Source organism: Hyla sarda, chromosome 8, assembly GCF_029499605.1.
Source record: "Hyla sarda isolate aHylSar1 chromosome 8, aHylSar1.hap1, whole genome shotgun sequence".
Taxonomy (NCBI): domain Eukaryota; kingdom Metazoa; phylum Chordata; class Amphibia; order Anura; family Hylidae; genus Hyla; species Hyla sarda.
The window spans coordinates 141,838,665-141,859,680 of record NC_079196.1 but is presented as its reverse complement, the minus strand read 5'-3'; the positions used below and the strand labels follow the sequence as shown (position 1 = coordinate 141,859,680).

Sequence of the window (21,016 nt, the reverse complement as noted above, 5' to 3'; positions counted from 1 at the left end):
ATGCAACAGCTGGAGGCACACTGGTTACAAAACACAGAGTTTGTTACTTAACTCAGTGTTTCGCAACCAGTGTGCCTCCAGCTGTTGCAAAACTACAACTCCCTGCATGTACGGTCTATCAGTGCATGCTGGGAGTTGTAGTTTTCAACAGCTGGAGGCACACTGGTTGCGAAACACTGTGTTAGGTAACAAACTTCACAACCAGTGTGCCTTCAGCCGTTGCAAAAACTACAACTCTCAGCATGCAGTGACAACTGAGGGCATGCTGGGACTTGTAGTTATGCAACAACTGGAGGCATACTACTAACACTCCCAGCATGCCCTTTGGCTGTCCGTGCATGCTGGGGGTTGTAGTTATGCAACAGCTGGAGGCACACTGGTTGCAAAACACTGAGTTTGTTACTTAACTCAGTGTTTCCCAAAAAGGGTGCCTCCAGCTGTTGCAAAACTACAACTCCCTGCATGCCCAGACCGCCGAAAGACATGTTGGGATTTTGGGGGTTTTGCAATATCTGGAGGGTCACAGTTTGGAGTCCAAGCTGTAGCCCTCCAGATGTTGCAAAACTTCAACTCCAAGCATGCCCAGACTGTCCAGGCATGCTTGGAGTTGTAGTTCTGCAAAATCTGAAGGGCCACATGTTACAGAACTACAACTCCCAGCATGCCTGGACTGTCTGGGCATGCTGGGAGTTGTAGTTTTGCAACATCTGTAAGAGCACAGTTTGGAGACCACTGCACAGTGGTCTCCAAACTGCGGGCCTCCAGATGTTGCAAAACTACAACTCCCAGCATGGCCAGAAAGCCTTTGGCTGTCTGGGCTTGCTGGGAGTTGTAGTTTGGCAACTCCTGGAACGCAGCAGTGAAGATCACTTACCGTTGATCTTCACTGCTGTGTCCGCCGCTGCCTCCGCCGGTCCCGCGCTGTCGGTCCGGATACCGCCACGGGTCCCGACACGATCGCCGATCCCGGGACATGATCGCTGGTCCTGGGACCATCCGCCATCTTTCCCCCGGGGCAGGCAGGATTTCACCTCTAACCTCCCGCCCCCCTCCTGCCATTGGTCGCTAGTCCTAACGACCAATGGCAGGGGTTTAGGAGCGAGGTGACCCGGGAGATCGGGTCACCAGAGACCCAATCAGCCCGGAACCCCGCAAGTCATTGTCATTAGTCAGTGACTAACTGACTGACTAATGACAACGATCTGCAGCAGGGGACCAGTCTGATTGGTCCCCTGCTGCATAGTGTCATCGGTAAGCTGTCCAGGACAGCTGAGATGACGTTTCTATCACCATGCCAACGGACATGGTGATAGAAAATGTATTGGACGTGTATACACGTCCATTTGCGTTAAGTCAGAGAAAAAATGGACGTGTATACACGTCCATTTGCGGGAAGGGGTTAATGTCAAAATATGCTTTTATTTTATCCCCTACCTCACTATCTTCCCCCATACTTCTATCCAAAATGGATCTATTCTCATATTCATCTGGTGTGTTTTTCTATTTACCATTTGAAACATTAGCGGTGTATGATCGGATATATACTCCGGGGTTCGTATTTTATACCCTTTATCCATGGCATGATCTCCTTATCACCAATTATCATATCTATACGGGATAGTGTTTTCTTAGATTTATTATAATGTGAGTAAACTCTCGATTCTAGGTTTCTCTCTCCGCAATAATCCACCCATCCTAATTCCTCCACATTTCTTTTTAATTCTTTTATTCCATTGCTCGGATTTTGTCTCCCTATCCTTAATCTATCTTTCCCTTCATCCATTACTGCATTAATATCTCCCATCACCATAATTGGGATACCTCCTTTATCATTTGCAAACCGACAAAATTCCTGAAATATTCCTAATGAAAAAGGGGGTGGCACATAGACAAAAAAGCGAGCAGCAGCCTTCTTCCCTCCCAATTTAATACCAGGAATACATATCTTCCTTTTTTATCTACTTTTGAATTCAGCACTTCTACCTTCAACCCTTTATGTATTAACACACTTACCCCTCTAGAATAACAAGTATGTGTTGAGTGGAACTGCTTTGCAAATCCACTTTCTCTGTAGAATTTAAATTATAAAATATCTTATGACAATGTTGGAACCATACCAGGAAAAAATCAGCATATGTTAGGATTCAGCTCATAAACCATTATTTTCATTTAAATAATTAATACCATTATTTTTATTGAAAAACATGAAGGTTACTTAGAAATGTTACCTTCCTTTGTGTGTGTTGGTTCTTGCATTATTTTCTGATAGCACTCAAACTGTGCAGTCATAATCTTGTTCCTTGTAACACCAACTGCTTGAAAAGCTTGCTCCACTGATTCAGTAGTCTCCTCCTTCTGGTCAATCATTGTATGAGTCTATTGTAAATAGAAAAATTAGATGAGCACATACAGTAAAACATATATGACTACTGATATCATTTATAAGTAGGGCACACAGGAATAGTAGCTATATGTAGCTATAGTCTATTTCTCTAAAATATCCCCATTTAAGGAAAGTCTGATCTAGTATAGGCAAAAGATTTAGTATAACTGGCATCCAATGTATTTAAATATCTGATGTTTATTGGCATATAAGTACATTGGGAGGTCTCACTCCATAACTGACTGCCTTCCAGTATAAGTATGGACAGAGAGAAAACTTTCAATCACAGATTGTGACCCGGCGTTTCGAAATGAGGAAAGAATAGCGAGAGAAAAATTACTGCATGCGCCGTCTTTTTCTCCCGCTTAAAAAACAACGGAGCCCGACGGACCCCATTACAGTCAATGGGATCCATCGGGACCCATTGTTGCCCGCTATGCCCCATTCCGATAACGGCCATTAAAGGTAAAAAAATAAAAAAATAAAATAAATAAATAAAAGAGAGCCTGGCGGCTGTTTTTGGGAGGCGCACAGCGGCAGTGTGAAAGAAACCTTAGACTCCAAAGTCCAGTATGAGCAGGGATTTTTAATGAAGAATGTACTAGTTAGATTAAACCTTTTCCCCCAAACTATTATATCAATCTGTTCAGCTCCTTCTGCTTTATAATATGGTGCAACGTGAAAGGTTTAAAAGGGTTAAAGCTGGAGTTTTTTTTTTTTCAGGATTTCAACAGTCAAAGTGATATTATTGTGCTGAAAAATGTATCCCCTAGGGGAGAAGTGTCTAATCATGGGGAGGATGGAGGTCCCCCCCCCCCCCCCCGACGATCTCTTGCACAGGACCCCAGCTCTCCCCAGGAATGGAGCGTGTCAACCCCCGCACGAAGTGGTGGCCCACGCACCCCCTTCATGTATCTCTATGGAAGAGCCAGAGATACACGAATGCTGTATCTCCGGCTCTCTCGTAGAGATACACAAAGGGGGCGTCTCAGCCTTTGGATAGAGGATAAATTGTCCTGCATAAGAGTACTCATTTAATAGCAATTTAAAAAAAAAACTTTTGCTTACCTCCTGCACTCCAGCGGTGGCTCTGGTAACCTGCTCTGGTCCCTGGCTGCGCTCCTCTTCAGTTCAGAAATCGTTGCACCCAAGCCCTGAGTGGCATTAGGGCCCGGAGTGTCACATTGCCTTTCAGACAAATCATTGCTGAGGCGGGACATTGCCGAGACCAGTGACTGGCTGAGAGGCAGTGTGACACTCCGGGCCCTGACGTCACTCCGTGCATGGGGCGTCATGAATTCTAAACTGAAGAGGAGTGCAGCCAAGGACCAGAGCAGGTCACTGGAGCCACAGCTGGAGAGCAGGCGGTAAGTAAAAGTTTTTTTTTTTTTTTTTTTTTTATGCTGTTAACGGTTTCATTGGGTTATTCACCATGAGGTAATTTAAGTGCTTACCTACCAGATAGTAATGGATATGCTTAGGAAGGAACTGTGCTTGTATAGGGCTAAATAGCTATGTTGGGAGTCCACTATAATGCTGCTGATTAATTTTGTGAAATGTCTATTTACTGTAGGAGCTCCCTCCCTCCATCTTCAAGTCCCAGGATTTCTTATTTGTTATAGGTCACTTTCTCCCTCCCACACATCAGCCACATCACCTATTAATGCACACGTGAGCTGCCCTCCCTGCTGTGCTGTGAACAACAGAACAGTGTTTTCTAACCAAGGTGCCTCCATCTATTGCAAAACTACAATTCCCTGCAGAATGATTGCCCTTCCACCAAGCGGTCACTCCACTCATTAAACCCTTAAAGACCAAGGACATATATTTACGTCCTTGGCCGGCTCCCGCGATATATATATCATATCGGGTCGGTCCTGGCATGTATCTGAAGCAGGGACCCGGGGCTAATAGCGCGCAGGTGTGATCGTGGTGCCACGTGCTATTAACCCTCTAGACGAGGCGTTCTAAGTTGAACCCCGCGTCTAAAACGAAAGTGAAAGCTGCCCAGCTGCTCAGTGGGGCTGATCGGGACCACCGCAGTGAAAATGCGGTGTCCCGATCAGCTGGGACACGAGCGGAGGTCCTCTTACCTTCTTAGTTAATAAATGTGATTTAGCCCTTTGCCTAATAAAAGTCCAAATCCCCCCCATTTCCCATAAAAAAAAATGTAAATAAAAATAAATATAAACATATGTGGTATCGCCGCATGCGTAAATGTCCAAACTATAAAAATATATAATTAATTAAACCGCACGGACAATGGCGTACGCGCAAAAAAATTCCAAAGTCCAAAATAACTTATTTTTGGTCACTTTTTATATCATGAAAAAATGAATAAAAAGCGATCAAAAAGTCTGATCAATACAAAAATGGTACCGCAAAAAATTTAAGATAATTAAAAATTAGCCCTCATACCACCCCATACGCAGCAAAATAAAAAGTTATAGGGGTCAGAAGATAACAATTTTAAATGTATACATTTTTCTGCATGTAGTTATGATTTTTTACAGAAGTACGACAAAATCAAACCTATATAAGTAGGGTATCATTTTAATCGTATGGACCTACAGTATATATTTAAAGTGTCATTTTTACTGAAAAATGTACTGCGTAGAAACGGAAGCCCCCAAGATTTACAAAATGGCGTTTTATGTTCAATTTCGTTGCACAATTTTTTTTTTTTCGTTTCGCTGTAGATTTTTGGGTAAAATGACTGATGTCACTGCAAAATAGAATTGGTGGTGCAAAAAATGTGTCATCATATGGATTTTTAGGTGCAAAATTGAAAGGGTTATGATTTTTAAAAGGTGAGGAGGAAAAGACTAAAGTGCAAAAAACGGAAAAACCTGTGGTCCTTAAGGGGTTAAAGGGGTACTCCGGCACTTAGACATCTTATCCCCTATCCAAAGGATAGAGGATAAGATGCCTGATCGCGGGGGTCCCGTCGCTGGGGACCCCAGTGATCTTGCACGCCGCACCCCGTTTAAAATCAGTCCCCGAAGTGTGTTCGCTCCGGTCTTGCATTGAGGGGGGCGGAGCGTGATGCCACACGGGGCAGAGCTTTGACGTCACAACGCTCCGGCCCCGTGATCGATAGTAATCAGACCCGGAGCGAACACACTCCGGGGACTGATTTTAAACGGGGTGCGGCGTGCAAGATCATGGGGGTCCCCAGCAGCGGGACCCCGTGATCAGGCATCTTATCCACTTTCCTTTGGATAGGGGATAAGATGTCTAAGCACCGGAGTACCCCTTTAAAGCAGACAGGCTCCTTGACTAGTCATGTAATGTCTCAGGCTGCACTGCAATGGTAAAACCTGAGACAACATTAATTTTGTATGCTGTATGCTGTTTAAAATAAACCATGGGACAAAATTCACATAAGAATTGCAAGACCAGCCATCAAACACAGGTTCAGACACTATATTATGAACCACACTAACTTTACAGCCCCCATAGCATAGTCAAAAAAAATAGAATAAGCCTTTAAGTCCTGAAAAAAAAAAAAAATACTTTCTGCTGGTGACCCGCTAAAACAAGTGGATCCAGTATTCCTTTTCTAGACACTGCAACCATGTTTGTACTAAATGCAGAGGGGTAACGTTACCCATCCCTGCATCTAAGCCACCTTTCTGCTTAAAGCGTTACTGCAATTTAAATTTAGATAGATCGCCTGGGGTTTTAGACAGGAGACACCCTTATATCATCAGATATATTAACGAGAAGAATGCGGCTGTGTGCTCCATTCCCAGACTCAGCACTCAATCTGACAGATTGCAGGAGACGGGCTTCATGAGCAGTCTAGGAGCGAATCAGTCAGATTGAGTGGCCAGCCGGGGAATGCAGCTGTCTTCTCCTGCTTATATCTAATGATAAGAAAGGGTCTAAGAACTGAGACCCAAACCGATCTAAACTTTTGGCATGTCTGTGTGACATGTGAAAAGTTTATTTTAATGACAGTAACCCATTAAAGTTAGTCTTTCACTGTATGAAAAAGGTAAACGCTACATCAAGGAAATAAAAATACTGGTTAACAAAAAAGAAATGTTTTATAGTAATGTGATGCGGAATAATGTAGGATGCAGTAGCTGCTGCCCTGTCTTTAGTAGGCAGGGAGAGATAATTCAGTGGTGGAAGCTTGTAGAAGAGTGGCTAAGGACTTTTAGGGATTTTGCTGGATAAGGTGGGATATAACAGCACCGCAGGACTTTGCTTTTTGTTGGTGCATGGAACCTTACCTACATTGTGAAGTATTTATACACTACAGATGTATACTTTATATTCTATCCACACACTATTCTGTGAAAGATGAGAGCTTAAACTGTGAAGGTTAGAAATAAACACTGAAAGGCAGCTTGCAATACAAAAATGCTAAAAAGTCCGACATTTTGAGGGAAAGGGCTGATATCAGAGCCGTAGACTGTAATGCCCAGAACATTTTAATTAGAGGTGCAAGCTAGTTTGAAAGGGTTATCTAGGATTAGAAAAATAGCGCTAAGGGTGCATTCACACCACGTTTTGGACATACGGGTGCCGGATCCGGCGGGGGGAGGGGCAAACCGGGCGCTCCCGTACCCTGGCCGCATCAGCCCGTGACTCCATTTACTTTAATGACCCGACCAGAGTCAAACAGTTTCCGAGTCCTTAAGAATCGAGGATGTAGGAGTACGTCCTGTCCATTCCCTGCCCCCGCAGCCAGCTGGAGCTGGGCCGGTGCCCGATACCTGCTGATATTTATCAGCAGGCATAGCGGCATATCGCCCAGGGGGGTCATGATGACCCCCCATGTCGGCGATGGCCGCAGATCGCTGAACAATTCAGCCCAGCGATCTGCGGCGGATTCCGGGTCAACCGGGTCTCCAGTGACCCGGTGACCCGGAATTACTGACTGATAGGGGCAGTCTCTGACGGCCCCGAACAGCCATAGCCAGCAGGGGTGAGGTGGCACTGGTGCCACCTCACGATTGCCCTGATTCGTCGGCTGGTTTACCGGCCAACCAATCAGGGCACCTGCTGCGGGTGTCACGTGATCGGGTGCGGGAAGAGGACCCCGGCAGCTGGGGACCCCGATCCCCGGCGTCCCTGTTGGGATCGGGGCCCCAGGAGCGGCGGCGAGGGACTGACCTGAAGCGGCGTGGATCAGCAGTTGGACGTGAGTGACAGCCTCCTGCTGTTGCTTAGCAACAGGTCCCAGCATGCAAAAAGGGCATGCTGGGAGCTGTAGTTATGCAACAGCAGGAGGCAGACCACCACAACTCCCAGCATTCCCTTATGGACATGCTGGGACTTATAGTTTTGCAACACCTGGAGGCACATTTTTTCTATGGAAAAGTGTACCTTCAGCTGTTGTATAACTACAACTCCCAGCTTGCACAATCAGCTAAAGTGCATGCTGGGAGTTGTAGTGGTGCATCTGCTGGTTGCCTAACTACAACTCCCAGCATGCCCGTTGGCTGTCGGTGACTGCTGAGAGTTGTAGTTTTGCAACAGCTGAAGGCACACTGGTTGTGAAACACTGAGTTAAGTAGCAAACCAGTGTGTCTCCAGCTGTTGCATAACTACAATTCCCAGCCAAAGTAGTATGCCTCCAGCTGTTGCATAACTACAAGTCCCAGCATGCCCTTCCACTGTCTGTACATGCTGGGGGTTGTAGCTTTTGCAACAGCTGAAGGCACACTGGTTGCAAAACACTGAGTTTGTTACCAAACTCTGTGTTTCACAACCAGTGTGACTACAGCTGTGTCAAAACTACAACTCCCAGCATGCACTGATAGACCGTACATGCTGGGAGTTGTAGTTTTGCAACAGCTGGATGTTTCTCCCCCCCCCCCCCCCCCCCCCTCAATGTGAATGTACAGGGTACACTCACATGGGCGGAGGTTTCCCGTAAGTATCCGGCTGCAAGTTTGAGCTGCGGCAAATTTTCTGCCGCAGCTCAAACTGCCGGCGAGAAACTACTGTGAACCCCCGCCCGTGCAACTGTACCCTAAAAACACTACACTACACGAACACAAAATAAAATAAAAAGTAAAAAACACTACATATACACATACCCCCACACAGCCCCCCTCCCCAATAAAAATGACAAACGTCTGGTACGCCACTGTTTCCAAAACGGAGCCTCCAGCTGTTGCAAAACAATTACTCCCAGTATTGCCAGATAGCCACTGACTGTCCAGGCATGCTGGGAGTTTTACAACAGCTGGAGGCACCCTGTTTGGGAATCACTGGCGTAGAATACCCCTATGTCCACCCCTATGCAAGTCCCTAATTTAGGCCTCAAATGTGCATGGCGCTCTTTCGCTTTGGAGCCCTTTCGTACTTCAAGGCAACAGTTTAGGGTCACATATGGGGTATCGCCGTACTCGGGAGAAATTGTGTTACAAATTTTGGAGGGTATTTTTTGATATTACCCTTTTTTAAATGTAAAGTTTTTGGGAAACCAAGCATTTTAGGTAAAAATTTTTTTTTTTTACATATGTAAAAGTCGTGAAACACCTGTGGGGTATAAATGTTCACATTACCCCTTGTTACGTTCCCCAAGGGGTCTAGTTTCCAAAATGGTATGCCATGTGGGTTTCTTTTTGCTGTTCTGGCACCATAGGGGCTTCCTAAATGCGGCATGCCCCCAAAGCAAAATTTGCTTTCAAAAAGCTAAATGTGACTCCTTCTCTTCTGAGACCTGTAGTGTGCCAGCAGAGCACTTTTCACCCCCATATGGGGTGTTTTCTTAATCGGGAGAAATTGGGCTTCAAATTTTGGGGGGTATTTTCTGCTATTACCCTTTTTAAAAATGTTACATTTTTGGGAAACCATGGGAAACCAAGCATTTTAGGTCCAATTTTTTTTATTTTTTTTACATATGCAAAAGTCATGAAACACCTGTGGGGTATTAAGGTTCACATTAACCCTTGTTACATTCCACGAGGGGTCTAGTTTCCAAAATGGTATGACAATTTTTTTTTTTTTTTGCTGTTCTGGCACCATAGGGGCTTCCTAAAGGTGACATGCCCCCCAAAAACCATTTGTCGCTCCTTCCCTTCTGAGCCCTCTACTGCGCCCGCTTAACAATTTATATAGACATATGAGGTATGTGCTTACTCAAGAGAAATTGGGTTTCAAATACAAGTAAAAATTTTCTCCTTTTTACCCCTTGTAAAAATTCAAAAATTGGGTCTACAAGAACATGCCAGTGTAAAAAATGAAGATTTTGAATTTTCTCCTTCACTTTGCTGCTATTCCTGTGAAACACCTAAAGGGTTAAAACACTTACTGAATGTCATTTTGAATACTTTGGGGGGTGCAGTTTTTATAATGGGCTCATTTGTGGGGTATTTCTAAGATGAAGATCCTTCAAATCCACTTCAAAACTGAACTGGTCACTGAAGAATAGTGAGTTTGAAAATGTTGTGAAAAATGTAAAAATTGCTGCTGAACTTTGAAGCCCTCTGGTGTCTTCCAAAAGTAAAAACTCATAAATTTTATGATGCAAACATAAAGTAGACATATTGTATATGTGAACCAAAAAAAATGTATTTTGAATATCCATCTTCCTTACAAGCAGAGAGCTTTAAAGTTAGAAAAATGCAAAAATTTCCTTTTTTTCATCAAATTTGGGGATTTTTCACCAAGAAAGGATGCAAGGTACCACAAAAATTGACCACTATGTTAAAGTAGAATATGTCATGAAAGAACAATCTCAGAATCAGAATGATAAGTAAAAGCATTCCAGAGCTATTAATGTTTAAAGTGATAATGGTCAGATGTTCAAAAAACGCTCTGGTTCTTAAGGTGTAAAATGTCCTGGTCCTTAAGGGGTTAATTAACATAAACCTCCCTAAAAGTTGTGACCTTGGGTTGACCCCTTTAAATGGGTGCTGTTAGATAAAAAAAAACTATATGTTGTACATCTTGGCAAAACATGAACCTTTCAAATATACTTCATAAGAAAATGTTATTTCCTTTTTTTGGGGGTGAAATCATGGCTTATATAATCATGACTTTATCCAAACTGAAGCATAGGCATGGACAAAGTCCAGTAAGTGAGGGTGGGCTAGCACTCCTCTGTACTCTCTTCTGTTTGATAGGACAGGAGAGAGCACAAATGAGTCCTATCAGACAGGAGAGAGCACAGAGGAGTGCTATCAGACAGGAGAGAGCACAGAGTAGTACTATCAGACAGGAGAGAGCACAGAGGAGTGCTATCAGACAGAAGAGAGCACAGAGGATTGCTACCAGACAGGAGAGAGCACAGAGGATTGCTACCAGACAGGTGAGAGCACAAAGGAGGCCTATCAGACAGGAGAGAGCACAGAGGAGTGCTATCAGACAGGAGAGAGCACAGAGTAGTACTATCAGACAGGAGAGAGCACAGAGGAGTGCTATCAGACAGGAGAGAGCACAGAGTAGTACTATCAGACAGGAGAGAGCACAGAGGAGTGCTACCAGACAGGAGAGAGCACAGAGTAGTACTATCAGACAGAAGAGAGCACAGAGAAATGCTACCAGACAGGAGAGAGCACAGAGGAGTGCTACCAGACAGGAGAGAGCACAGAGGAGTACTATCAGACAGGAGAGAGCACAGAGGAGTACTATCAGACAGGAGAGAGTACAGAGGAGTGCTATTAGACAGGAGAGAGCACAAAGGAGTACTATCAGACAGGAGAGAGCACAGAGGAGTACTATCAGACAGAAGAGAGTACAGAGAAATGCTACCAGACAGGAGAGAGCACAGAGGATTGCTACCAGACAGGAGAGAGCACAGAGGAGTACTATCAGACAGGAGAGAGCACAGAGGAGTACTATCAGACAGGAGAGAGCACAGAGGAGTGCTATCAGACAGGGGAGAGCACAAAGGAGTACTATCAGACAGGAGAGAGCACAGAGGAGTACTATCAGACAGGAGAGAGCACAGAGGAGTGCTGTCAGACAGGAGAAAGCACAGAGGAGTACTATCAGACAGAAGAGAGCACAGAGGAATGTTAGCCCACCCTCACTTACTGGACCTTGTTCATGCCTCTACTTCAGCTTGGACAAAGACATGATTTCATAAGCCATAATTTCTATAAAAAGTAAGTACAATTTTCTTATGAAGTGTATTAGAAAGGGTAATGTTTTGCCAAGATGTACAACATATAAAGTAACAAGATGTACAACAATGTAAAGTGATCTGCGGGTGCACTACAATGCTCAGAAGAGAAGGAGCGACATTTGGCTTTTTGAAAGCAAATTTTGCTGAAATTGTTTTTGGGGGGCATGTTGCATTTAGGTAGCCCCTATGGTGCCAGAACAGCAAAAAAGCCCCACATGGCACACTATTTGGTAAACAGCACCCCTCAAGGAACGTAACAAAGGGTACAGGGAGCCTTTACACACCACAGGTGTTTGACAAATTTCCGCTAAAGTTGGATGTGAAAATGAAAAATAAGATTTGTTTTACTAAAATGCTGGTGTTACCCCAAATTTTACTATGGACATACCCCATATGTAGATGTAAGGTGCTCTGCAGGCGAACTACAATGCGCAGAAGAGAAGGAGCGCCATTGGGCTTTGGTGAGAGAATTTGTTTGGAATTGAAGTCGGGGGCCATGTGCGTTTACAAAGCCCCCATGGTGCCAGAACAGTAGACCCCCCACATGTGACCCCATTTTGGAAACTACACCCCTCACGGAATGTAACAAGGGGTGCAATGAGCATTTACACCCCACTGGTGTTTGACAGATCTTTGGAACAGTGGGCTGTGCAAATTAAAAATAAAAAAAATTTTGGACCACCTGTGGGGTGTAAATGCTCACTGCACCCCTTATTACATTGCGTGAGAGGTTTAATTTCCAAAATGGGGTCACCTGTGGGGGGGTCCACTGTTCTGGCACCATAGGGGCTTTGTAAACGCACATCGCCTTCAATTCCAGACACATTCTCTCTCCAAAAGCCTTATGGTGTTCCTTCTCTTCTGAGCATTTTAGTTCGCCCACAGAGCACTTTATATCCACACATGGGGTATTGATATACTGAGAAGAAATTGGGTTAGACATTTTGGGGGCTTTTTCCCTATTACCCCTTGTGAAAATTTTAGATAAAACCAGCATTTTAGTGAAAAAAGTAAAAAGAAAATTCATTTTCACGTCCAACTTTAACGAAAATTCTTCAAACACCTGTGGGGTGTTAAGGCTCACTATATTCCTTGTTACATTCTGCGAGGGTTTTAGTTTCCAAAATGGAGGGGTTTTTGTGTTTAAGTCAGAACCGCTGTAACGATCAGCCACCCCTGTGCAAATACCAATGTACATGGCACTCTCACTCCTGAGCCCTGATGTGTGCCCGCAGAGCATTTTACGCCCACATATGGGGTATTTCCGTACTAAGAAGAAATTGCGTTACAAATTTTGTAGGCCTTTTTTTCCTTTTACTTCTTGTGAAAATGAAAAGTATGGGGCAACACCAGCATGTTCGTGTAAAAAATTTTTTTACAATAACATGCTGGAGTAGTCCCCAACTTTACCTTCTCATAAGGGGTAAAAGGAGAAAAAGCCCCCCAAAATTTGTAACGCAATTTCTCCCAAGTACGGAGATACCCCATATGTGGTCCTAAACTGTTGCCTTGAAATACGACAGGGCTCCGAAGTAAGAGAGCGCCATGCACATTTGAGGCCTAAATTAGGGATCTGCATAAGGACGGACCTGGATGCCACAATTACTCTTGCCTCCCATACCAAAATTACCCTACGGCAGTGTTTCCATCTGGGAGTTTGAGCTGCAGTGGAAAATTTGCTGCATCTCAAACTTGTAGCGGGGGCAAACATCCAGCTGTTGCAAAACTACTACTCACAGCATGCCCTTTGGCTGTCCGTGCATGCTGGGGGTTGTAGTTATGCAACAGCTGGAGGCACACTGGATGCAAAACACAGCGTTTGTTACTTAACCCAGTGTTTCCCAACCTGTGTGCCTCAAGCTGTTGCAAAAGTACAACTCCCAGCATGTATGGACAGCCAAAGGGCATGCTGGGAGTTGTAGTTTGCAACAGCTGGAGGAACACTGGTTACAAAACACTGAGTTAGGTAACAAACTCTGTGTTTCGCAACCAGTGTGCCTTCAGCTGTTGCAAAAACTACAACTCTCCGCATGCAGTGACAACTGAAGGGCACGCTGGGACTTGTAGTTATGCAACAGCTGGAGGCATACTACTAACACTCCCAGCATGCCCTTTGGCTGCCCGTGCATACTGGGGGTTGTAGTTATGCAACAGCTGGAGGCACACTGGTTTCAAAACAAAGAGTTTGTTAATTAACTCAGTGTTTCCAAACCTGTGTGCCTCAAGCTGTTGCAAAACTCCCAGCATTCATGGTCTGTCAGTGCATGGTTGGAGTTATAGTTTTGCAACAGCTGGAGGGACACGGGTTAGGAAACACCGAGTTAGGAAACAGACAATGTTTCCCAACCAGTGTCCCTCCAGTTGTTGCAAAACTACAGCTCCCAGCATGCCCAGACAGCCGAAGGGCATGTTGGGATTTGTTGTTATGCAACAACTGGAGGAGAACAGTTTGGAGACCACTGTGTAGTGGTGTCCAAACTGTAGCCCTCCAGATGTTGCAAAACTACAACTCCAAGCATGCTCAGACTGCCCAGGCATGCTGATAGTTGCAGTTCAGCAACATCTGAAGGGCCAGATTTTGCCGAACTACAACTCCAAGCATGCCTGGGCAGTCTGGGCATGCTTGGAGTTGTAGTTTTGCAACATCTGAAGGGCTACAGCTTTGGCACCACTGTATAGTCGTCTCCAAACTGTGGCCCTCCAGATGTTGCAAAACTACCTTTGACTGTTTGGGCATGCAGGGAGTTGTAGTTTGGCAACTCCTAGAAGGCAGCAGTGAAGATCACTTACCACTGATCTTCACTGCTGCATCCGCCGCCACCTCCTTACTGCCGCCGATCCCGCCATAGGTCCTGCCACGATTGCCGGTCCCTCGCCGCTTTTGCACCCGCCGCCATCTTCCCCCGCTCTGCCTGAACATCGAGGGGCGGGCAGAGCGGGGATTCCAACTTTAACCCTCCTGCCCCTTACTGCCAGTCAGTCCTAACCAACCAATGGCAGGGAATAGGAGGAGGTGGCACCCCTGCCACCTCGCTCATATCCTTCAGGAGAGTCGGAGCTGTCTCTCTGGTCACCGATGGGCCTCATGACACGCCTCAGTGCATGAAACGGACTATATCGCCCGGTGAACGCCTATGCCTCTGCTCTCCTGTATGTACTTTTAAAGTTTCCATTTTCATGGATATGCATCAATGAAGTACCGAGTGTTCTATTTCATGGAGTCTGGTAGGAAATGGCGCCTGGCATCCAAAATTAGATCTTGTCCCCCATGCAAGCGCACCCTAAACCCCTAGGTCTTCAGTTTTATACCTTGCTGTGGACAGGTGACACCTCTAGGTTTAGCCCCTGGGCGGGAATAGGTCCGCCCCTATCCAAGTCATACAATTATGCCAAAGAAATAGTTTTTCCAGCAAATCCTCTTCCTAGGGGTACCAGACATGACCCCCTTATTGTGTAAGATTTACCCAGCAGGCAAAGTTCGAGCAGAGACAAGGGTCACCTGAGGACTCATTTTAAGGGTATTAGGATGAAGAATTCAACCGTATAGAAAGGGGCTGCAAACATACTTTCCTGACCCCATATTTAATAATTGGAAGATATGGCATTTTTTTAAGTGGGCCACTTCCATACATCTCTTTCATTTATGGACACCAGAACCTGGTGCCTTGCTGCCTGGAAATTGTGTTAAATTTCCTGTCAAAGAACAGCTGTATTAATGGCCACGTCTTACTAGTCACACCTATAAAGCAGTTTTCTAGACATGCGGTCTCCAGTCTTCTTGATCAAACGGGAATTTATTATTTTGGAATGCTTAACCCCTTAAGGACCGGGGGTTTTTCTGTTTTTGCATTTTCGTTTTTTGCTCCTTGCCTTTAAAAAATCATAACTCTTTCAATTTTGCACCAAAAAATCCATATGATGGCTTATTTTTTGCGCCACCAATTCTAATTTGTAATGACGTCAGTCATTTTGCCCAAAAATCTACGGTGAAACGGAAAAAAAAAATCATTGTGCGACCAAATTTTTTTTTAAAACGCAGTTTTGTAACTTTTGGGGGCTTCCATTTCTACGTAGTACATTTTTCGGTAAAAATGACACCTTATCTTTATTCTGTAGGTCCATACGATTAAAATGATACCCTACTTATATAGGTTTCATTTTGTCGGACTTCTGGAAAAAATCATAACTTCATGCAGGAAAATTAATAAGTTTAAAATTGTCATCTTCTGACCCCTATAACTTTTTTATTTTTCCGTGTATGGGGCGGTATGAGGGCTCATTTTTTGCGCCGTGATCTGAAATTTTTAACGGTACCATTTTTGTATTGATAGGACTTATTTTTAAATGATATAAAAAGTGACCAAAAATGCACTATTTTGGACTTTGGATTTTTTTTGCGCGCACGCCATTGACCGAGCGGTTTAATTAATTATATATTTTTATAATTCGGACATTTCCGCACGCGGTGATACCATATATGTTTATTTTTATTTACACTGTGTTTTTTTTTTATTGGAAAAGGGGGGTGATTCAAACTTTTAATAGGGGAGGAGTTAAATGATCTTTATTCCCTTTTTTTTTCACTTTTTTTTTGCAGTGTTATAGGTCCCATAGGGACCTATAACACTGCACACACTGATCTTCATCATTGATCACTGGTTTCTCATAAGAAACCAGTGATCAACGATTCTGCCGCATGACTGCTCAGGCCTGGATCTCAGGCACTGAGCAGTCATTCGACGATCGGACAGCGAGGAGGCAGGTAGGGGCCCTCCCGCTGTCCTGTCAGCTATTCGGGATGCCGCGATTAGCCGCGGCTATCCCGAACAGCCCGACTGAGCTAGCCGGCAACTTTCGCTTTCACTTTTAGCCGCGCGGCTCAGCTATGAGCACGCAGCTAAAGGGTTAATAGTGCGCGGCGCTGCGCGCTATTAGAGGCGGCTCCCGGCTTCACTATGACGCCGGGCCCGCCGTGATATATCAGGAGAGCAGGACCAAGGGCGTACCTGTACGCCCTTGGTCCTTAAGGGGTTAAAGGGGTACTCCGGTGAAAACTTTTTATTTATTTTTTAATTTTTTAAATCAACTGGTGCCAGAAAGTTAAACAGATTTGTAAATGACTTCTATTAAAAAATCTTAATCGTTCCTGTACTTATTAGTTGCTGAATACTACAGCGGAAATTCTTTTCTTTTTGAAACACAGAGCTCTCTGCTGACATCAAGAGCACAGTGCTCTCTGCTGACATCTCTGTCCATTTTAGGAACTGTCCAGAACAGCATATGTTTGCTATGGGGATTACCTTTTACTCTGGGCAGTTCCTAAAATGGACAGAGATGTCAGCAGAGAGCACTGTGCTCGTGATGTCAGCAGACAGCTCTGTGTTTTAAACGGAAAATAATTTCCACTGTAGTATTTGGCAGCTAATAAGTACAGGAAGGATTAATATTTTTTAAAAGAAATAATTTACAAATCTGTTTAACTTTCTGGCACCAGTTGATTTAAAAAAAAAAAAGTTTTTCACCGGAGTACCCCTTTAACTAACACAGATAAGGGTAACGGAATTACAAGTTGTGCATAGTTACATCGTTCAGCAGGTTGAAAAAAGACCAGAGTCCATCAAGTTCAACCTATAACCCTAATGAGTCCCTACTGAGTTGATCCGGAGGATGGCAAAAAACTCTCATGCTAGAGGTAAAAATTCCTTCCCGACTCCAAATATGTCAGTCAGAATAAATCCCTGTATCAACGTTCTGTCTCTATAAATCTAGTATCCATAACCTGTAATGTTATTACTCTCCAAAAATGCATCCAGACCCTTTTTGAACTCTATTACAGAGTTCACCAAGACCACCTCCTCAGGCAGAGAATTCCACAGTCTCACTGCTCTTATAGTAAAGAACCCCTAGAGGATGCCCCCTTGTTATAGGTACAGTCCTGGGTATAAATAGATCATGGGAGAGATCTCCGTACTGTCCCCTGATATATTTATACATAGTTATTAGGTCTCCCCTAAGTCTTCTTTTTTCTAAACTAAATAACCCTAATTCTGATAATCTTTCTGGGTACTGTAGTCCTCCCATTCCCCGTATTACTCTGGTTGCCCATCTTTGTACCCTCTCCAGCTCCACTATATCTTTCTTGTACACTGGTTCCCAGTACTGTACACAGTATTCTATGTGTAGTCTGACTAGTGATTTGTACATTGGTAGAATTATTTCCTTGTCGCAGTGGCGTAGCAGGGGCCCCCGCAGCCCCCGCGGTGCGGGGGGGCCCCGTCTAGGCTGGGGCCCCCGGATTATCACTGACGCTTTGGAGCACCTGCTCCAGGCCCCCGCGCGCCCAGTGAAGAAGGGGGCCCCTGACCCGGCCGCCACAGGATCGGGCCCCACGTTGCTAGGGGGCCCGCCGCCCGCAGGACCCCCATTGCCACTCCACTAAGACATACCGCAAATCCCCCCCGCAGGCACCTCCCAGCCTTCAGCGTGCGGCCCGTGCGGCTGCGTCATCACGTCAGTGAAAACGTGACGTGGTGCCGGCTGAGAGGAGAGCGCGGGAGATGAGTGCCCACCGGCAGTTTTCCAGCGCCAGGCCTACTGCGGCCGTACAGGTACCCCTCCCCCCCCCCCAGCATGGCCTCCCTCCCACTACAACTACCAGCATGCCCGGAGAGCCTTTAGCTGTCCGGGCATGCTGTGAGTTGTAGTTTTGCAACAGCTGGAGGCACCCGGGTTGGCAAAAACTGCCAACTATATAGTGTGTGTGGTGGGGGGATTTATTATATAGTGTGTGTGTGTGTGTGTTGGGGGTATTTATTATATATTGTGTGGGTGGGGGGATTTATTATATAGTGTGGGGGTGGGGGGATTTATTATATAATGTGAGGGGGTATTTATTATATAATGTGGGGGGGGGGGTTATTATATAATGTAAGAAGGGAGGAAATTATGCATGTGAAGGGAGGATAATAATGATTATTATAATCCTCCCCTCACATATATGTAACATCTCCCCCTCACATGTATAATCTGATAACCCCCTCCTCACATTGATTATCCCTTCACATATAATCTGATTATGATATTATATATGTGAGGGGATTATCAATGTGAGGAGGGGGTTATCAGATTATACATGTGAGGAGGAGATGTTACATATATGTGAGGGAAGGATTATAATAATCATTATTATCCTCCCCTCACATGTATAATCTGATAATCCCCTCCCCCCGTACGTATCCTGTACTGATGCGGAGTTATATCCTGTATTATACTGCAGAGCTGTACTCACTATTCTGCTGGTGGAGTCCCCGTCTACATACATTACATTACTTATCCTGTACTGATCCTGAGTTATATCCTGTAGATCTTTTATTAAAAAATATAAAACATTACAAAAAGAACGAACATCACCATAACAATAATACAAACAACATACACCTGTATAATATATACAAAAATGAGTCCATATTAGTCCAAAAATGTCCAACCAAGTATCTTCTGGTCCAGCCTCATTCTCACCAAACACACCGCTATAATAACAACAACTACTAAACACTCTACAATAATAATAATACTTACAGTAATAATAACAACAACAATAATAACAAAAAACTGGTCCGGTTGCATTTCCCCACCCAAAATAATAAATATAATAAATATGTGTCAAACCACCAACAAACACCGCAAACAGAAAAACAGAATATACAATTTATTTTTATTTTTATTTATTTATTTATTTATTTTTTTGGCCCTGAGCTGGTCCCGCATCCCATGCCCCCAGTACATGATAACAGACGTCCATGAAACAGTCCAGGATTTTTTTTTTAAAATTTTTTTTTTTTTTTTTTTTTATAAAAGGTCCCACACAGAAACCCCCCTCCCCCCATCTACCCACCACCCAACCTAACACTAAACCCCAACACAACACAACCCCTAGAAAAAAAACAATATATATACATATATACACATATACATAAATGTACAAACAAAACAAATATATACAAAATAATACAAACTATACAAAACAAACAACAATAAGGCTTTTCAATCACACAATCCCCTAAAGCTCAAGTTCAGTGCCTGCAAGCCCTATATCACCATATGTCTACAGCACAAAACAAAAAGACTAATGTGCCAGCATCAGCCCACCACCAGGGGGAGACAACAGGCTAAGGCACTTTAAAGGCAGAGCCCCTCCACAGACGAGAGGCCCTGCCAGCACCCAGCCTCTCGTACTCCAGAGAACGCACCTTCACCAGGTCACCAAGAATGTTCCTAACCACCTCACCCACAGGGAGGATTTTACGCTGCGTCGACACTAAACACCGTGCGTTCCACGTGTAATACCTGACCACTGAGCTGACTAGGAATAAAGTGCACTGGTCCCAGCCTCCAAGGTTTCTGAATGCCCCATAGGCCCATTCCGCATAGGAGAGACTGGCCAGCCGAGGCCAACCAATGGAAGCGCCCACCCTGTTGTAAACCTCTGTGTTAAAGGGACAATGAAGCAGAAAATGCTCCATGCTTTCCAGCATGCCTCCACACTCTTCGCGGGGACATCCCCGGTCATCAGAGCTCCTGCACTTCAGATTGTCTCTCACACACAGTTTCCCGTGGAAGCAGCGCCAAGTCAAGTCCCAAAACTTCAAGGGGATCCTGATAGAATTCAAAAGCTCTAAACCCACCTCCAGATCCCGACTTGGGCAGTCCTTGAGCGCCAAAGGCCTCTGGAAATGAGAAGACAGGACCCTCTTGTCAAGGAATTTCCTCGACAGAGTCCTAATCTCCAACATCCCCAGACCCCACCGACGAATAACCTTCAGAGCCGGGGTAGCGTAAGCCGGGAGATGCCCGTGTGGTGTGCGAAGATCCTTCACTTGCCCTCCTGTCTCCCATTCCTGGAAGAAAGGCCGAAACCATCCCCTACAGGAGGATACCCACGGAGGAGCCCTCTCTGACCAGAGGTTTGCTATATTGGTCTTAAGAAAGGTATTCACTAGGAACACCACAGGGTTGACCATACACAACCCCCCTAGTCTCCTTGTACGGTAAGTAACCTCCCTCTTCACTAGGTTCAGTCTATTCCCCCATAACATTTGGAAGAACACACTGTAGACCCGGGTCCAAAGAGGTTCTGGCAACATGCATACACTGCCCAGATATATCAGCAAAGGGAGCAGGAAAGTTTTCATCAGGTTAACCCTTTCCCGGAGGGTCAAAGACCAACCCTTCCACTGATCCACCCTCTGAGCGGCGATCTTAAGCCTGCTGTCCCAGTTTTGTTTGGGGTAATCCCCTTGACCAAATTCGATGCCGAGGACTTTTGCGGATTCCTGGGGCTCTGGAAGGGCGTCCGGGAGATTAAAATCAGGATCTCCCCCTCCCAGCCAGAGACTCTCACATTTATCCTGATTGATCTTGGACCCGGATACCTCCGAGTAGCGGTCCACCTCTGACATCAACCATCTGCCCTCCTCTTGTGAGGAGACAAACACGGTGATATCATCAGCGTACGCTACCACCCTCAGAGCCGAATCCGG

At 44.9% G+C, this 21,016-nt stretch overlaps 1 protein-coding gene across 1 annotated transcript in view; it reads right to left on the bottom strand.

The window, feature by feature from the left end:
* The window catches only part of CALCRL (calcitonin receptor like receptor), a 264,381-nt gene that overhangs the window by 141,810 nt on the left and 101,555 nt on the right, over positions 1-21,016 (bottom strand). Inside the window, exon 3 of the mRNA XM_056533480.1 lies at positions 2,229-2,376. Within this exon, the coding sequence (XP_056389455.1) occupies positions 2,229-2,376 (148 nt within the window). The remainder of the gene's footprint in view (positions 1-2,228; positions 2,377-21,016) is intronic.